General features: G+C 38.4%; 1 protein-coding gene across 1 annotated transcript in view; it reads right to left on the bottom strand.

Annotated features, from left to right (window-relative positions):
- ST6GALNAC3 (ST6 N-acetylgalactosaminide alpha-2,6-sialyltransferase 3) overlaps nucleotides 1–20,174 on the bottom strand; it is a 212,973-nt gene that overhangs the window by 61,291 nt on the left and 131,508 nt on the right. Inside the window, exon 3 of the mRNA XM_063407304.1 lies at nucleotides 12,769–13,178. Within this exon, the coding sequence (XP_063263374.1) occupies nucleotides 12,769–13,178 (410 nt within the window). The remainder of the gene's footprint in view (nucleotides 1–12,768; nucleotides 13,179–20,174) is intronic.

Below are 20,174 nucleotides of genomic sequence, written 5' to 3'. Positions count from 1 at the left end.
TTACAAAAACTAAAAGCAAATAAATTATAACTGTAGACCTGAAAGTCACTGCCAGGCTGGCTATCTTGTACTGTAATAATAGAAGAGTGCTCACAGAAAGCAAAGCACATGCACTCTGCTCACTGCCAGCACATGAACTGAGTCTCTGTGTGAACACTCCTGTGCTGGGAGCCCCCAGAAAGGCTGCCCAGCCCCAGATCCCTTTGCTTTTCACTTGGAGATCACACTGTGCTGGGGGGTTGGCATACTTGAGAGCTGACGTGAACCAGTTGTGAAAGCTCCTATATTCACATATATAAAAATTGCCTTATAACAGCTTCAAGCCTTAATCAATGCTCACATATACAGAGCTACATACCTGTGAGACAGGAAACACACACTGTTCATACAGCAAGTCAGGCCAGGGCTTAGCTTTTAACAGCAGGAGCACAATGGGTTTATATTATGTTCACATTTTACAATAAAAGTGTACAGAAAAATCACTTGGTTTCTGATCAAAATCTGAGCTCCCTGCTGTTTTAATTCCTGTAACCAACAATCATCAATAAATAATCACGCACAGCTTCTACACCCCACTGTGATATTTTGTTTTTGTTTTAAGAACTGGATGTACTGAGTTGAGATCTGCAGTTCCGGACCCAGAGACTTTCAGGTGTTCTGCACCAGGATTCAAGTGAATGAGGAAGCACAAGGGCAAGGGCAAGGGCACAGAGGGAGAAGCTGCTCTTCATCAGATACCTTGCAGGTCTGTGAGCTGTTTTGAAAGAGACTGTGCTGAAAACAGGAGGTGTGTTCGAGGCAATATGTTTCACAATAAAAGGACAAAAGCCTGAAAGAAGAAAGCTATATAGATGGCATAGTTACAAACAATGAGGCAGGAAATAAAAGAGGAAAAAATATCAAAATATATAAAAATAATGTCAGAGATGGAAAACATATTTCAAGAAAAGCAAGGAACATGTAATATAGAAACAAGTACCTCATAGGGAAGAGTGGGTCCAGGAGGTTGAGGGAAGTGATCCTTCCCCTCTTCTTTGCCCTGGTGAGGCCACATTTGGATACTGTGTCCAGTTCTGGGTTCCTCAGGATAAGAAAGACAAGGAGCTACTGGAGAAGGTCCAGCAGTGGCCACAAAGATGATGAGGGGTCTGGAGCATCTCGCTTGAGAGAAGAGACTGTGGGAGCTGGGCCCGTTTAGCCTGGACAAGAGCACACTGAGAGGGGATCTCACTAATAATATAATTATCTCAAAGATGGGTGCCAAGAGGACAATGCCGGACTCTTTTCAGTGGAGCCCAGCAACAGAACAGAGGAAGAAGCCATGGCCATAAACCAAGACAAAAGAAGTTTCATGTTAACATGAGGAAGGACTTCTTTTCACTGAGGGTGGCAGAGCACTGAACAGCTGCCCAGGGAAGTCGTGGAATCTCCATCCCTGGAGACATTCCGAACGCATCCGGGCGCGTTGCTGTATAACCTGCTCTGGTGACGCTGCCCTGGGAAGGGGCTTGCACTGGATGATCTCCAGAGGTCCTTTCCAACATTAACAATCCTGTGATTCTGTGGTCAGAAAGTGTAGGAGAAGCATGGAGAAGAAAGAGCTTGTGACCAAAACACAGTGACAACATTACAGCTTGTGATTTGAGTTAGCTAATCTAAATGGAAGAGTCTGGGTCAGGTGTAAGAGAAGGCTTGAAAGTTGAAATGCTTCAGGAATTTCTTGGGACCAGGCCTCAAGACTCATAGACAATGTGTGCTTTAGTATGTACTGAGCTGTCCTAGCATCCAAACAGAGCCTCAGCCAGTAATGGGGCTCTGAACACCCTAAAACCAAGAATGTTCACAAACTCAACCCACCGTTTACCTCACTGGAACAGAAATTAATTAAATATCACGCAATTAGACCAAAGACATTTCCTAATGATGTAATTTCATATAATACCTATTAAAATCAATACAATTATACTTTTAAGGCCTAGTTCATTCGTAACTGCTTAATTCATATCTCTTAATTCTGTTTTGGAGTGAAACAGATTAGATTATGTAACTCCCACCTCCATGACTTTGTCATTTAAAGGTAACATTTAAAATAAATTATTATGTTTAAAAAATATGCAAATGCTGAAAAGTGGAGAACAATCTTGCTGCATCTTTAAAAATCAGTGTAGTATGATCCATATATAAAAACATCAAAATATTTTAATTCTAATTAGTCTTCTTGCCATTAAGGTAATTTGAGAGCTCTATCTATGCATTCCTGAATGAAAAACTCTTCACTTAAGGCTTAGTATCCCAACATACAAAATGAGAGATTTCTCTATCCATGCCAAAGCACTGTTTTGCTATTTGTTCTTACATGTTCCACCCCTGGATACAATAGAAAAGGAACTTGCTCACCTCCTGACAATGCCTTGTAGCCAATACTGAATCAAAACTGCCACGGATCACAGACAATGTACCCATTTGACATTTCTCATTCACCCAAAGAGAGACAGTATTCTACTGACTAACTCAGTGTCAAGCTGCCTTCATTTTTCTACACTTCACACTTGAAGAAACTAAATTTATTTTTAAATTTATGCTCAGCGCAGTCATGTTGCAAATTTGACTCCCTCTGGTAACTCAGTTTCAGAATTGTTCTTTGTGAAGACTATGCATACTATTTGATAAAAAAGAACATGCAACCATTGGTCTTAAAACAGTTGTACTTTGAAGCACATTACTGGGGCATGCCACTCCACAATTCTGTGCAAAATGTTCTCTTTAGGGGAAGAGCAGAAGTATTGTAAAATGTAATTAGATATAATCTTTCCTGTTTTCATTAGCTATTAACTTTATGCAAAGATAAACTAAAGCATAATGAGTCCTTTCATTATCACCTAATTGTTATTTTAATGGTTGCATTACAAGCAATAGAATACTATACATCCACCTCTCATATTAGTGGGCAATTATTTTGAAGCTTCATATTATAATCTACCCTTAAAGACCAATGCATTAATGCCACCATTTTAGCATCATGATGACCGTGGTTTTGAAATCTGTATAATAGCCTCAAGGTAAAATGTAAAGGAATAATGAAGAAAATGTTTATATCACATGCCAGTCTCAGGCCTGGAATGAAGACTGAAGAAATTTAAGAAAAACACGTGGAGCTTCTCTTGCTAATGTTACCGTGAAATTGGTCAAATTTATATGACACCAGTGGTTATTATTTCAAAAACAAAGAAAAACTACCAGGTGATCCAAAATTAGGAGCTTGGAAGGGAAACTGGAATAAAGCATCATTTCCAATTACCATCCTAAACCATATCCAGAAGTAGTGCCTGAAATCCCACATTTCCCTCTGATAAATACTGAACTGGCTCTAGCCACTCCTCCATTCATCGCCTTCCTTCTAACCAAGCAAAGCAGTGTAGCTTGGCAGGACCTAAGCAGTGCATAAAGCTTGAGGACACCCTGGGGATGTCCTCTGTAAAGTTAAATGAAGTTTCATATCCAAGAGGCACTCCACGAGCAAGACTCAAAACCTCTCGAGGAGTGTGAAGGCTCTGGGATGTCACTGCAGCTGAGAGTCCCTGGCACATTCTGTATAGTGAAGCTGAAATCCAACTCTCCTGAACACTGTGCATTCTTGGAAGGGGAGGTAAAGGCAATTTAGGACCATGAAATTAGCCCCAAGGCGTTAAGGACCACTGCTTGCCTCTACTCCAAACACGAAACAGATTTCAACAGTGTCATCACTTACATAAAATCAGAGCAGCACTAACAGAGCGAGCAAAAATCCACAACCACTGAGCTCCGGCAAAGACACAATTCTCCCTTGATAAAAGAAAAAGCTACACATGACAAACAGTAGTCACATTTCCTAAAGGACTAGAAAGGTGTGTAAAGAGTGCTGGAATGCGCTGACAGAGAATATTGATAATACTTTAAATAATACTTGAAAAAAATGAAATTAAAAATATTTTAGAGGAATACTGCTTTGCACATACTCTTCAGATTATTTTCTTCTCCTAATATTTTGATTGATTGTAAAATGTCAAGAGACTACTACTAATTTCATATAGAAGGAAATGCTGTAACATTACTATGTTTGGCTGGAAACAGGTTATCCAGCAGCAGAAATTTGTTCCATACTGCACTTCCAGACCATTCTAACCCCTAATCAGGACTGTATGAGATTGCAATGCCTTCACGGTAAGCATACAATATGAAAAAAGCCCTATGGACATGGATTTCTGCACAGCAATAGCTTCTGCTTTCCCCTAGCGTCCTTTTCTCCCAGAGAAGTCAAGTTGTAAAAAGGGGACAAATATCCTTTGCCTCACAAATGCATTTTGATACTTAAGTGATACCTGCAACGTTTTTCAGAAATGCTCTCATGGAAAATGTTTAGGACACTTTCTGGAGACAGGAGTACCAGAAAATCTAATGAATTTATTCAAGAAAAATTCTAAAACATACGGAGAGCAAACTGAACACAGAGCACATATTTCTGACATTTATCTTTGTTTTTATTGTTAAGATAAAAGCATGCTGTTTGTTTTTCAGAATTTCATCTGCTAACTCTCTTTCTCTGACTTTTTCTACTCTAGTGACATCATCTGCAGCAATTTTTAAAGCTTTGCAGAAAATCTGCTTTGAAAGTTTTAATGAATCATGTAGAGAATGTTATTAGACAGGGAGTTTATGCCTCCTTTCTGTAGCCTGTAGGACTAGAGCAGAGAGGATATGCATGCTGGGACAACTTGATTTTAAAAATAAAAATGAAGAAAAAGAAGTCTCCAAACATAAGGATGGAATACCAATAAGGAACTTGTAAAGAACAAATATGAGCAGTTAAAAACCTTTTCTCTACTGCAATTGCATGTTTACTGAATTCTAATGCACCGGATAGGATTCTGAGATGAGTGATGCCTCTGGTAAGTGGTCCCAACTCCACTGAAAGCTCCCACATTCAGGAATTGCTTACAAAGTCTTGAAAATAGAACAGCTGAATCTTTGAACGTCTGTATAAAAAAATTATTTCCCTTCACACACAATCTAAGCCCCATGCTGGTCAATATCTGAGACTTCACACAAACTGTTTGAAGACATGAGATTGAAGATTCATAATAAATCCCCACTGTTACAGATATGTTTTTCCAGACTGTTGAAAGCTCCAAAACCTGCTGAAGATGTGAATCTCTGAGAAAAATGGTACATGATGCTCTTGTGCATGTTACTCTTTAAATGCAGAGTTACCTCACAGTAAAAAGCTCAGAGAAGTTGAGTATCACAGGAACTGTGTGGGAGTGATTGTTTTCTAAACACAGGTTGTAGCATATCCCAACAGCACATCAGGTTCCCTGAGAAGCATTGCTATGAATCCTGAGTCACCTTCAAAGGCAGGTGCTATAGATCCATACATTTGAACACTTTCACTGTTCTGAAATTGGAGCCTAAATTCTTTATGTGGGATCATGGACACAGAAATAAAAAAAGGTAGAACATCTGCTTTGTTTTCATCTGGGTAAAAACACATATTGAAGATGTACACAAGCAAGCACCTAGTTCTCAATTAATGCTAAATTAACATGGTGAGTCACAAAATTTCCCATTTCCCCGTAGTTTTCCTCCTACCTATGTCTGTAGGCTTGATTTCTTACTAATTTAGTTTTCCATGCAGAATTTGTTTACTTATCCTTGTACATTGAAAGATAAAATATTTGAACATAAGTTCAGGCTAAACTTTTTCTACTTTCGAACAGATTTTCTTTTGCTGTTTACTTGTATAAACCTTTGAGATGACAATCTTTTCTATTTACCATTCAGTAAAAATGTATGAGAGTTCTCATACACCTTTTCTTATAAAAGTAGTTTCTAATAAATTTGACTATCTAGTGGATGGACAGATGTACAAAAACTCTTCTCTCCCTAAAGCAAAAAATCATTGTAGAGTCTTATTCCCTCTCTCCTAAAGTTGCTATCCTCACCTGGGCAGCAGCTCTGTACACAAACCTCCCAGTCCATCTCATGCAAGTTGAGTGCAGTATTTTCTTTTATACTTAGTACTGTAAATTCCGCTCAGAGCTCTTTAGGGAGCTTCCATTAGGAACCCCACAGTTACCAGTAACCAACAGTTATCAGACTTAAACAGTAGCAACATTACATTTACCTTCTAATCTGTTAAATATCTCTGAACAAAGAATTGCTATATGACAACTGGTAATAAGTAGAGACTTCAGTGGTAATCGCTCTGTGTTTCTCAGGACAATTACTTCACCTAGCAGCAAGGCCGAATTTTTAAAAATAGATTAATTTATCTTTTTTAAAATCTTTAAATTTTTGAAACATTATTTCTATTCCTTTAAAATTTTAAGCACCTTCAGGAACATCATGGTCTATTTTGCACACTGTGATCAGAAAAGTGAAAAACCCTGAACTATGGAAGATGAACACCAAAGGCTTCATTCAAAATCTACGCTTCTGCTAATTTTTCTCTCTGATACTTTTTTCCTTTGCAACCATAAAATATCCTCACCACTCAGCAGCAAAACTGGAAGCCCTGCAATCCAGGATGCTGCCAGGATTGCCAGCATGAGTCACTGCCTTACATCATCCTTTCCAAAGGTGGATGCTCATGGGATGTGAGAATCACAGAATCACAGGATATGCTGAGTTGGAAGAGACCCTGAAGGATCAATTCCAGAATCCCATCCATATGCACAGTTCCTTCTGAGAGGTACCAGCAATTCTCTCATAACAATAAAAGCTGCAGAGTATTCAAAGCACAGGATGAAAAAGGAGTGCGTGTAATTAGGGCTATACCAAACACTGCATGAAGATTTAACATACAGTTCATCAGGAGCAGAAAACAGATCCAGTGGCACTTAAAGATGTGATAAATTAAAAGAAATAGATAGATAAATTCAAAGAACATGTGAAAATGCACAATAATGGAGTAGATTCTGATTATATATTCCTTGTCTTTAATCATTAATTAAAAAGAAAAACTCCATGGCTATAGTCAGCAACCACTGCAGAATCAATAGGTCTCTAAGCTCACACCAATCTATATGCAGCCACAGCTTTATCACAAAATAATAGCTAATATTGATATTTTTTAATAAAGTTTCACTTTACTGTGTAATTAGTGTAATGTAGTAGGAGCTGAGTTTCTTAACAGAAGTGCTGGTGCTTTCAGCAGCATTTACTGGCATGTTAATAAAGAATGGACTTCTTCTATTGAGTTCCATCTGCCCAATAGAGAAAAGTGTTCATCTTAATTAGGAAAATCTTCATAAAGAATATAAATGCAGTTACTAATGGGCTGCAGGGAATAAATGTAGAACACTCAGGAACAACTGGTGTTTTACCAGGAAATGGAAGAGTGCATATAAACCCCCAAACAGTTGTTAACCATCTGGTGATTGACCACAAATAGTAATAGATGCTGAGGTTTTAAGTGTTTTATAATGAAAAATCTATTTATTTCATTAAGGTTTCATGCTTTAGACCCTTGTTTTTTTCAGTTAATAAAGCAGTCTTGACTGACAATGAAACTATTTAAACCCTTTATGAATTAAGATGGACAACTCCATTAGCATTTTTTTGAAGGAATTACTTTATAAAAAGAAAGAATGGAAGTGCCAAGCGATAGTTCAAGAAACATCCACTGTCAAGGACTTGAAAAATGGTCACTATATCAAACGTATTTTTGGGGTTGCTGAGATGCTCACAGGCAGTTGAGAACATTTTGCTGACTTTATTGGTGCAGCAGCAGATATTACATCATCATGATAAAGACTGTAGCAAAATGTAAACTACAATTAATCTTTGTCCTTTAAAATGTTCCAACAGGCATAATACATTTCCTCTGTCAGTCTGGATCAGTTTTTTCATCCTTTTCTTCCTAAAGTTCTGTAATTTAAAGACACTGATATTCCCTAACTCTGCTCATTTCCTATTCAAAATGAAATGAACTTTTACTCATCTTCCAGATTTTTTTTTTTTTAGAAAAATCACATTAATGCAAAGCACTGATGGGACGTGCTTCCCAAATGCCAAAATTTAATTCTCTGAGCCAGACTCAGTATCAATGTTCACAGCTTCCCAATGAAAAACTGCTTTCTGCAAATTTTAAGCAACACTAGCAAATCTTTTATATTTCCTCTGAATAACTTTGATAGGGAAACCAATACATTCATGGAAGCAAGTTCAAAAATGAAAATATCATTACTACAGTATTTTATTCAAGCCAACAACCAGAAACATGGCATAAAACTCTGATATTCTGGACACTGACAGCTTTACTACCTCAATTCACAGAGAATATCACCAAACAATAGAACTTGCAGCTACTTGAACCTCAGAGAATGTAATTTCATTTATTCATTTCAATGACATTTTTACTAGACTATAGCTTTGTGTAGATTAGTCAGACACATGAAAAACCACATGTTAGCTAAGGTGAAGCTGTGCTGACTGCAGTTGTCTTAACAGTGTCAATCCAAACTTTAGATGAATGTAATTTGCTAGCTCTAAATGACAGAGATGTGATATAGATCTTGTATATCACCAAGGTAATAAATAATTAGCGAGCAGAACTGAGTAAGATGGCAGCTTGAACACAACCCCAGATTTTGAATCTTGCTGCAGAAGTCAGCGATCAGAATGATACATCCTTCTGCCTTGAATGATGAAACAGCTTTCTCACAACCTAACACACAGCACCATCTGGCATGAACTGAGGAAACTAAGAACTTCTGGAAGAGAAGCACAAAAGCAATTTGTTTCTTCAGAATTGTCCAAGATACTGACAGAAGTCTTTCAGAAATAGTCATTTGACTGCAAATGTGTCTCAGTGAACCTGCCTCCTGAAAAAGTGTGTGTGTTGGTAATAATCTTTAAAAAATGTTGTTGAATTGAACTGATTGGGTGTGGGATGGGCGCTGTCAGAGTTAGGACAGTCTATGTGCAAAGTCCTCTGCCTATCAAACTGGCTGGGTTCCAGAACATCATCTCACATCTCCTGCTGGGAATTCTACGGGCTCGGGACACATTTCTTCAGCAGAGCTCAGTAGTTACAAAAAGAGTGGCTACAAACACCCGGTCAAGCTGCTCTTTGAGCAGGAGCAGCACATCAGCACTGGCTCCTCGCTGGGGCTGGATGCCCCACGTGTGCAGGGGACAGGAGGGCTCTGAGCCCCCTGCCAGCCCGAGGGGACATGGAGCTGGCCCCTCACAGGCACTGCTTGGGGGTGCTCAGGGTTAGCCCCAGATGCTTGCAGTACAAACACAAACGGAGCCTGCAGTCCAGAAAACATTAGCTCTGCTGCTATCAGCACAGATTTATTTTGGCATTGCTTGTTGAAAGTGACTTTCAACGCAGACTGTTTTCTAAATGATCCTGAAAAGACACTCCTTTCTTTCCCATCACCTTCACCTAAGGCAAGAACATCCAGTAGCATTGATCTATTTGCTGCTAGTTTTCATTAATTTTACCCTCCCTAAGGGTGGTGCAGCTTTGGTGCCAGCTAATTAAAACCTATTTAGGGATGCTCAGTGCACTTTATCAGACCAGAATTAGCTTTGCTGCTTTAATGAAGACTACAGTTTTCTCTGTTATTACCAATTAAATGTTATTATATCATACTGCATTATATTTGTATTGCATGGCAAAGATATAGATGGCTTTAGAACCACTTATCTAGAGCGAGGTACATACAAAGATGCCACATTTAGTAATTATCTAATATTTCTTTAAATCCTTTCACTTGAGTCAATATATATAATACAGCAGCACATTAGTGAAGTACTGGAAGAAGCTGCCAGCTTTATGCTCCCTCTAGGGAAGTACCAAGTAAAATGCATTAATGAAAAATTGTGAATGTCTGATAATGAATATTATTTATGTACAACAATTATTCAAAGTGGATGAGCATTCAGCACCTTGAACTTGACTGCTTCACTAACAAAGACTCTCAGAAAGAACATATGTTCCCCAGATTCTTAACACTCATGCAAGGTTAATTACCCAGAGCAGATAGCCCATATCGGAGGATATTTTGTACTGCTGTAGAATTCAAAAATGAACTACAAAATAAAACCCACTGTTTGGTGCAAGTTACTTAGAGGCAATTCTTGTTTCTTCCATGCATCAGTAATAAATCATTTGTCAATACCAAAGCTGTGGGTTTTGAACCTGCACCCAGGGAAGTCAGGGATAAAGCTCCCATGTCAGCACTGCAGGACCAGAGCCTTTCTGCACTAGAGAAGCGACTGAAGCACATACCTGTTAGCTGCTTCTCACAACATCCTTTAAAAACTTGAGGATGAAACTGCTCAAAATTACCACTAATTACCTAAAAAGATTGTACATCAAAGAGTAGAAACAGAAAACTCATTAAAGGCTCGACAGACTAGAAATCTGTTGCAATCTTACTATACATTAGTAGCATACATTGTACAGCAAGACAGTATTTTAGGATTATACTAAAATAGATGCAGTTGCAATCCACTCAGTACATTTTAAAATATGAGTTGAAATTGGTTTCCTTCCAGAATTTTTGCTGGAAACATGTCGAACCAGACCTCTGTTCAATCTAATATTCCAAGCAAGGGCTGATTTTTCTCTGAGGAACTGAAGGAATATTTGGAATATTTGGCTGAGGAACCCGAGCCTCACAGCATTGTAATAGCCTGGCGCAATGTGTGAAAGTATTTTCATCACCCACAAATCTCCTGTGCTCTCCATGTACTGCTTCCACAAATGCCACATACCTCTAACAGTCTCATGACCATCCCTAGAAACAGAAGACACATCCTGCAAATTGAATATGTTACAGAAAATGAAACTGTTTCCAAACTGAAGTCCCCCATTACTAGGGAACTGCAAGATGTTTTCTTGAGATACAGAAGATGTTGGCTAATGACAGATCAATCATTTCCCTTGTTTCTGGCTGACAAAAGCACTAAATGATGTTAAAAGCATCATTTTATTTGTATTGTAGGTATTTGATGTGGAAAAGTAGGACTGAAAACGAAAGCTGCAGTAGATAGAGGATGTTACCTGATTGCCACTGTGAGAAGTGGAGGGTTTTTCCCTTGGTGTCCAAGGGACACACACGCACAAACAACTTGATGGGTCGTGAGACAGGCTCATAAAAATTTATTGCTGTTGCAATGTGAAACTTAAGGAGAAAGAACATGGGCCATTTTAACATTAGGCTGCTTAAGAACTTTGTTGTACGCACTGAGAGAAGTTCAATCTGCCTTTGACATGAAAAGAAGCATTTGTATTGTGTTAATTGAGTAACTATAAAAACTTGAGATGTGTTAATTTGTTGAAGAGGAATGCATTAGGCTGGAGAGAGGGATACTTTGACATTGAATGATGAGGGGTTTTTTCATAGGAAAAAGAGGAGATTTTTTCAAGGTCTAATCTCACAATAAGGATTTTGATGAAGCATTATAAAGTCGCTGTGACCTGACTGACTCATAAATATAAACAAATTTATGTACAGCAATGCAATAATGTACCCATGATCATATTTAGCTTGATTAATATGTAAACAGAATGACTTGGATTATTAAAGGTCATTTTTGAAGAATGGATCTTGTGTATTTATTAGCCTCTGTTCATCAGTTTGTTCAGCTAAACTAAAGAAGCCGTGATAACCTTGAAACCCTTATGAGATATATGAGCTCCCTCCAACTCCAGAACCACAGCAGCAGCATGTGCACTTGGTGAACAGGGGCAGGCTCCTCCTTATGTTCCAACAGTTTGAAAAATAGGAAAAATCAACTGTCATCAAGCTCTGACAGTTTAATAACAGTGAAACAAGTATGTCTGAGATAACAGAGATAACAAGCTTTTCTACTTTGAAAAGCTAAAGTCAAAATTTCAGACTATGTAAAGCTGTTTGTGAATACCTGTATCTTTAATTTGGTCAGAATAGCCACAGTTCCTTCCCAACCTCAAATTCATGATGTGCAAATTTAAAAGTTAATATTAAGGCACAGCAGTGATCTGGAAACTCCTTCCTAGTTAGCTCAAGTGAGTATATATTACAGGTGCCCTTCCATGCCAAAACACAGATGACTTGAATTTTTGCAGCTTGGTTACAAATTCTTGAAATTTGTGGTCTTAATTGCACAAATCCAGTTTCTGCTTTGAACACGCTAGCCCAAAGAGTGGCTCTCACACTTTCACCTCTTACAGCCTCATTTGAGTAACATAAATGCACATTATCAAGAATGGAAACTAGAATTTCAGCAAAATACTGTTAAAAACCTATATCTATTCTAGTATCTCTGATAACCCATTTTCACCAAGAAACAAAAATAATGCATAACCCTGAGGTCTGTGTTTGAAGAAAAGCTACAGAGAATCTCAACAGAGAAGAAAATGCAATATCCAGAATTATCCTGAGGTTGTGCATTTGGAAATGTTGTTTGTGTAGGATTATCCTCTTCAAATAAAATGTCAATTTAATCAATAGTAAATTGAGCTGAAAACAACACACAGCTTTGAAAACATTTCAGGAAGACATCCAATATTTTTGGGATTCAAGCCAACAGAAATGGAATGAACAGAAGGTAGTGTAGGTGGGGTAAATGGGGCCTAGCTGCTGCCTCATCAAGTGCTTATAACAGTCAAACCCATATAACAATCCATTAAAAACATATCTGGGGACTCATTAAGTAGCTGACACCCCGCATGGAGTTTCCTCACGTATCTTTTGTCAAACATTATAATTGTTCTTCATGTTTAAGACTCACCGGTCTTTTCCTGTCTCCCTCTTGAATATCGCGTCGCAGTAGCTCATGCGCTTCTCCGTTGTCACGTAGATTTTGGCAGTTGGGTAGCTGTCAACAGTTTTCTTCAGCATGTTGTACACAATGCCATTTCCATCCCTCCTCATGTTTCGGAAAGGACCCCAGATCACGTAAACGGTGTTGTTGGTTTCTTTGAAAAAGTACTCAGGATTCTTAAGCAGGAGAGGCACACTGGTGTGAGAGACCACTCTTACAGTTGTCCTCTTCCCAACATCTTCCTCATAGCCCTTTGTGGGAGCATTGTTCATCCTCCATATGCAGGAGGACTTGTCTATCTCGATGCCCACCCTCTGGCCAGCCATCTGTCCCGAGTTTGAAACAATGGCACAGAGGTCACAGTCAAGTTGTAGAGGCTGAAAGACAGGAAACAATAATATATATCTCAAGTTTTTCCTCTGCAAAACATCAAGACTGAAAATTCAGTTAAAAGAAAAACAGGTACAGTACAACAAATTGATAGCAATGCTTCTCTTTAAAGAAACAAAACCACAATCCCCACGTGGCAGAGCTGCTCAAAAACTCTACCACTACAAAGCTCTGAATGCAAACCTTTTCAGGGAAATAGGCAGTTCCAATCTTTGTCTTTGTTCCCACCTCACAAAGTCAACTATACAAATAATCATTCCTTTTTTTTTCCTCTAAGTGTTACTCTTTTCACTAAACAACAAGAAAACAAAGAAACAGCAGAAAGCAATATTTTGATCAATGGCTTCTCTTTTAACAAGGTGTTGTCAGCAATAGGAAAAAACCTACTGAAAAAGTAATGCTGGAAGTTTAACTGTGTTTGTGTCTGAATGAATAGTTCCCGAATTTCTGACAGAAGTTGAATGTGAGATGTAATTCTAAAATGCAATCTAATAGTATGAAAATCCTACAGTTGAAAAGGAGATGTGGACAGAGGAATATTTTGTTCTCTCCAGAAAGTGGTTATGATCCATGGAAAATGAGAGGCAGATGGACTGGTGACACCTGAACTAGGAACTTCATCCTGAGAAAATGACAGTCAAAGACAGTATTTCCTGATCAGGTCCTAGGGTGCTATTACTCCAGTATGAATTAAAAATAGGAAAAAAAAAATCTAACAGAGATATAAGGACCTGATGTTCCATTTGTCAGAGTACAAAGAGTAAATGTCTTTCCATTCTTTTGTACCTACAGACTAAAAGGAAATGACCTCTAAATTGGATTGTATAAAGAGTTCAGTTAGAAATATAAATCAAATGAAAACTAGATCTATCAAAAAAAAAAAACCCCTACAGGAGATCATCTAGGTCAGAGATAACCCACAATTTTTTGTATGGTCATAGACTTGATTCTCTGTCATGCTCACAACTAGGAGTCAGTGACTTCAGTTTAGTACTTTCTAGGAAGAATTCCCTTCACGTTCTTTGGACATTTACTCTGACAGGATGCTAGGTGCTTTTCTGATGAGACTTGTGGTTATTTCTCTTCAAAATCACACCTCATTGAGCTGATGTGGATGAATAGCCTGCCTACATTTGACCGCTATAACCCTAGGATGCCATTGCTGGCAAAAAACTGAATTCTTTGATACGGGGGAATAATGCAAGGACAAGAGACAAACATCTTAAGAGAGCTGAAATATCTCATCTTTGGGCCACAAATATTGTACTGAATTAAGGGGCATCCTGCAAGACTTATGCAGTAAACCTCACAGTTTCAAAGCTTTGATTCCTCTATTGTGATTGATCGCATTTCATTATCTGTCTGGTTAAGGAAAACATTCTTTCCTCATTTTATCGGTAGCTAAAGATTCCTGATTGAATGCAAAAGTAACCATTGACAATTTTTCCTTTACAGAACATCATGCATTTTTTTATAGCTGTTACAGTTTAGAGAGCTGTCCTGCCCGGCTCCCTGACAGCAGGGATGAAATCCCAGGAGATGCAGCTGAACGCAGCAGTCTTTCTGTTCACCGCTTACTTACAGAAATTCTCTCTAAGATACATTATGAGGATATGGCTGGGTGACCTAAACAAATCCACAGGCATAACTCCTATCCTAGCATGAAGTGAATTGTTACAGTCCCAGTAGATTAATTTATAGCTTTCAGGGTGAACTTTCAAACTAACAAATGCTGAATATGAAACTGCTAGATAGGAAAAGCCAATTTGGTCAAGAATCTGGTTCTATTTAAATTTGTCTCATCCTCAGAGCTGCATTTTCACTAAATTCTTCCTTCTCCATTAAAACGGAGCTGCTCTCAAATTTGGAATTGTTTGATTTTCTCACCTTAGTTAGAAATTCATTGCACATTTTCTGTTCACTGAGTGCAACTGTTCTGCTCGAATAAGCTGAGTACACTCACTCCTGCAACTGTGTCCCCTGGTTTTCCAGCTCTTTTGTTGTGATTCATTTATCTTGTTCCAATTTATGAAATGCTTTCATAATACTGAATGCCTGCACTAGGTCAACATATAATCTGCTCTTCTTCAGCAGAGTCAGAGGCTAACCCCCTCCCAGCTCTATCTCACAATAAGTATTTTTTACAATGTAGAGAGATTTTACATGTCCCAATATGCATATTTCCCAACAGAGATCCCTGCAGAGTTAGGAGACTGAATGATATCCAAGGTAAATAATTCCACTGACCCCAGATTCATCCACTGTCTTCATCCTCTTTTTACATCATATCTCCCTCAACATATGAGCAAACACACACCAGTATTCACTCATTGAATCCCATGTGGAGACAGGCCACCAGTTTGTGGTGCTGGTTTTTGTCACAGACACACAGAGAAGGGTGCTTACAGTAACACACAAGAATCCACATACAAAACCAATGGGTCTGCCAGGCAGCCCAGGCTGCCCTCTCATCTGCAGAGAGGGTCCAGCAGCAGTGGGACTGAAACAGATTGGCAGGACCACACAGAAGCTTGTGCTGTTACTGCCTATCCTCTGTAGACCCAGAGCATCAGACCAAGGTTCACCTCTTACAAGATCTTCATTCACTTGCATCACAGATACACGAGTTAAAACATTAAGAACCATTCACCTTTTCTTCTCTTTTCATGTACTTAGACATTTATTTCACCTCTAAACACCGAGGGGACAGAGCTATTATTGCTGCTAGAAAATTGCTCATTTTGTTGCTGACCAGAAGAATGTAGAAGTCCTCAGCAGAGAAGCTGGGCATAGTTCTGACAAATAGACCCATCTTTTTCCTGAATGATACATTGTAACTGTTGAGGAACACTTATATTTTAATCAGTAAAGAAAATGAAATGTCTGACCTTTCCATTTCCTGTGCAAGCTTACAGACAATAGAAAAGATAATTAAAACTGTGAATTAGAACTCACAAAACAGTGCCCTTCTCTCTAGCAAAGAGAAATAGCTGTGTAATAAAGGTCACTTATCAAACAGTTCTAGTTATTAAATCTTTGCATTTAGCACTGAAGTGGCTTCACAGAATCAAAGGTCAAATCATTAAATAACAAAATCAGCCAAAATTAGAAAAGGTCACAAGCAAATCCAACTAAAGTAGGTCACAAAACATGATTCACATCCACACAAGATTTCATTATTTGGAAAACTGCTTACTTTCCAAATTTGACAACTCCCCCACCATTTCCAATGTCTCCACCAGGTGACTGAAATTCCAGCTACAGAACCATTTGTATGGGTGGGTTTCCCAATGGCAGAGATCTTGGATCACCGAGTTTCCCAGCCACAGCCCCATACATCTGCTGAGGTCCATGTGGGAATGATCTCAGGCCAGGCCTCTGAACCACAGAATAATGTCTGGACAGACCAGACACACGCTAAGCTCTGGTCTCAGCAGAGACTGCCAGATTCACTCCTCAGCTGGTCCAAATCCAGCTCAAGATCTCTGCAGATGGGATTTCCACTAATGAAAAGCTGAATTTCTCTTGTGGCTTCTTAGCACTATAGACCAGTGGTGCATCCCTCCAACCACCAACTCTGTTCACTCTGAGTCCCACAACTAATCATGCAGATAGTTAGGAAACTCAGACTAAACTTTCTCAATTGTTACTTTAACAATATGATTGTAATTTTGTAAATTGGACGCAATGCCCATTCACTACATAATGAGGCAATTATTAGCAGCTTGCCACATATTAATTTGCTCCTTTAATGTTGAAACAAATGAGATCTTTTCTTATAATCATCCTATTTGAGTGAATTCTAACAAAGCCGATTGAACAAAGCTCCAGAGAGACTTTCTTTATTTCAATGCCATTTATTCTTCTACTCTTCTTGGATGTCTTTAGAGTTTTAGAGGATACAACATTTATAATGATGCCAATAGGGAATAGATTTTGCCTTTATTCTTCTTGATGTTCTTTTGAGGTCTTTGAAATGAAAGGTACAAGAGAGGCATTAACTGTCTGGCATTGTTTTTATTGCTTTTCTTGACTTAACAAGTAAGAAATGTATTTTAATTTTTCCTGTGTTTCAGTGATTAAACAAGCTGGTTTTATCTACACTTACTCAATTTCTTCAAACCTCGGACTGGGAGAAAAACTTGCCAAGCTTCTCTAAGAAAAAATCCAGCACATTTAAAGAAAAGAAAGATAGTATCTGTGTGCTCACCCAGCAAGAACTACCAAATTAGTACAGCACTGTATATATAACTTACATTATATTATTAATAACAAGCAAAAAATGATAAGAATTATTTAAAAGACAGATCTGATTACCCTGTGTTTGTTCTCTCTTTCCCCCTATGGCAGCATTGTGGGGTTTTTTTACCTTCAGCAGTTGATTTTGGTCCTAGCCCTCAGCACCACATCCCAGCAAACATCTCTGTCTTCATAAAATTTAATGTTAAGATTTCATAAAGATTTTAACATTCTGACATTATTTTGAAATAAGCCCAACGTCAACATGCATCCCATTTCCAAATAAATAGAATATGAACTGCTTCTTCATAAGACTGTTCCTGAGACTCAAGTGCCTAGGATATTTTATTTAGATGAATGTCACTGATATGTACATGAGTTCTAGCCAGGAGTTTTTATTTAAATTGAATGAATTGGAAGGGAATGCATAGGAGGCACATAATGGGACTAATCTTACAGCAGGAGACTGAATAAATAACCATGTTTGAAAGTCTTTCTATATACACTGACCCAGTTGTTACAGAACTGTTTGATTTGCAGCTCTTGTTACAGCTCCTTAAAGGGGCTGTGCCAGCCCTTTGCTTGAACAAGTATCTTGTGGATTCCTCGTGTCAGTGGTAAAGAGACAGGAAAACAAAGGAAGCTTAGAGTTGTGGCAGAGATTGAAACTTGTGTGCCAAAGTCACCCATCCCATCTAAACTTTCAACCAGCAAGTGTATTTTTGAAACATTTTCATTTTCTTTCTCATGGAAAGGAAAAAAACCAAACAAACCAGAAACTCAAACCTTCCAAACACGAACCACAGTGCAAAGAGATGCAGTGTCATCTTTCTCACTTTTGAGACAGCTCCAGACAACTCCATGCCAGCTCCTACCTCTTTCAAGATAGAGCAAATGCTCACCAGAATGTTGCTGATTTTTCTGCTCCTATTGGGAACAATATAGGCAGCTTTAAAACAAAGCAAGAATTAAGTACATCTCATGATGCCAAGAGCCAAAAACGAAATGCCTCAAATATGTGTGAGAAAACTCTGAGTAAAAAGAATCAAGTATATAACCTAGAAAGAATAAAAACATGTCTTGCTATGTATTTTAGGTATTTTCCACTACTTTATTATAAGGCAAAAATTGAAAAGTCAAAGATAATACCCCTCATGATAATCTCATAAAACAAAATTTACTAAAAGTGACTAAAAGCCATGTCCAGCTTGATTTTAACTTTCTATTTTTCAAAAATTCTATTTAAGTAATTTTCTAAAATGGAGCTAAAATGCTCCTGCAATTGAACATTTTGCCTTATTATGACAAAAGGTGAAAGAATGGGAATTCACATTAACAGAACAGTCTCTTTCATTTTTTTCATTTTTTCTGATTTCCAGCTGAAACTTTATAGAAACTGACACCTTTTAAATAAGCCTACACTAGTATTTTCTTCTGGAATAATAAATTATTGGAACACTCTTGATAGCTCTATTGGTAAAAAAGACTTAAAAATAGAAAGGTGGCAGGGACAGAAGAAACTGTTCTGCCTCTGCATGGAGGGTTAATGAAGGAAGAAGTTGCCAAATTCAGGGCTTCAAGTACAACAGAAGGACCCGGGAGAGGCAGAGCTCTGGAGGATTGATGGCAACAGCTCTGGGGGACTTGGGGCACTGAGAGAGTGGCAGGTGAAGGAAGCTTTGCCCTAAGGCATTTCCTGAAGGATGTGGAAACCTGTCCTGCATGTGCACTCTCAGTCAGTCTGCAGAAGACCCATTTTCATTTGTGTCTCAGGTGCCTGGCAAAGTGTCCTGTCCCTAGGCAGGATGGCAGAAGGGACGTGCTCTTATTTACATGAATGGATCATGTCACAGAAGGGGGAGGAAATAAATGGAAAGAACACACAGAAGAGAGAACAGAAAAAATTCAGAAACCTATGAAAGGGCAGAATGTAGTTTAGTGCTTAAAAGGCAAACATGTAAGGGGAAGAAGGATTTGTGAAAAAGCAAAATACTGATACAGAGCCAAGAAGATAAACCATGATGTTTGGGAATGCAATCCAGCAAAGAAGAACCACAACTCCTAAAGATATCAAGTTATAAGCTAACTGTTGTGAAGAAAACTTCATCAGACATAATTTAGGAATGCATAGGCAGAGAGAAAAGCTTTTGTCCTTTACACTGCAACTGCCCAAGCAGAAAACAGAAGAAAATGGATATGTTCAGTCCAGCATTTAGTACTGTAGTTTGTAGGTAACCAGAAACCCTGACATCCCTAGGCATGCAGATGTCTGCACCTTCATAATGAACACCTCTGAACTGCCAGAAAAGCAGAATACTCTTTGACACACACACACACACATATATATGTATATAAAAATCAGCATAAAAATACAAGTGCAACCAACATACGTGGAAATGTCCCTGTGAAACACTGTTGAAGACTGAATTGTTATGGAAGGGAGGCAAACTCCATCATGCCCACCCTACAAAGGCAAGTTCACAAAGTAGGCACAAAAATAGCATTCACTCTGAAAAACAGCCTATGAAAAAATTAGCTTCACAGCTGTACAAAATGGAAAACCAAACAAACTACATTAGTTCTAGAGTATTCCTAACTTCATCCCAGAGGTTTAGCTGATGACCATAAATAACCAGAATGTTTGTGACACTTCATCTATCACCCATTTACAAACACACGGGGTTTAAAATATCATGACTTTGTAATAGTTCAAAAGCCGGGAATTCTTCCAACCAAATACTGCT

Source organism: Prinia subflava, chromosome 10, assembly GCF_021018805.1.
Source record: "Prinia subflava isolate CZ2003 ecotype Zambia chromosome 10, Cam_Psub_1.2, whole genome shotgun sequence".
Lineage (NCBI taxonomy): Eukaryota > Metazoa > Chordata > Aves > Passeriformes > Cisticolidae > Prinia > Prinia subflava.
This window is presented reverse-complemented; position numbering and strand designations above follow the sequence as displayed.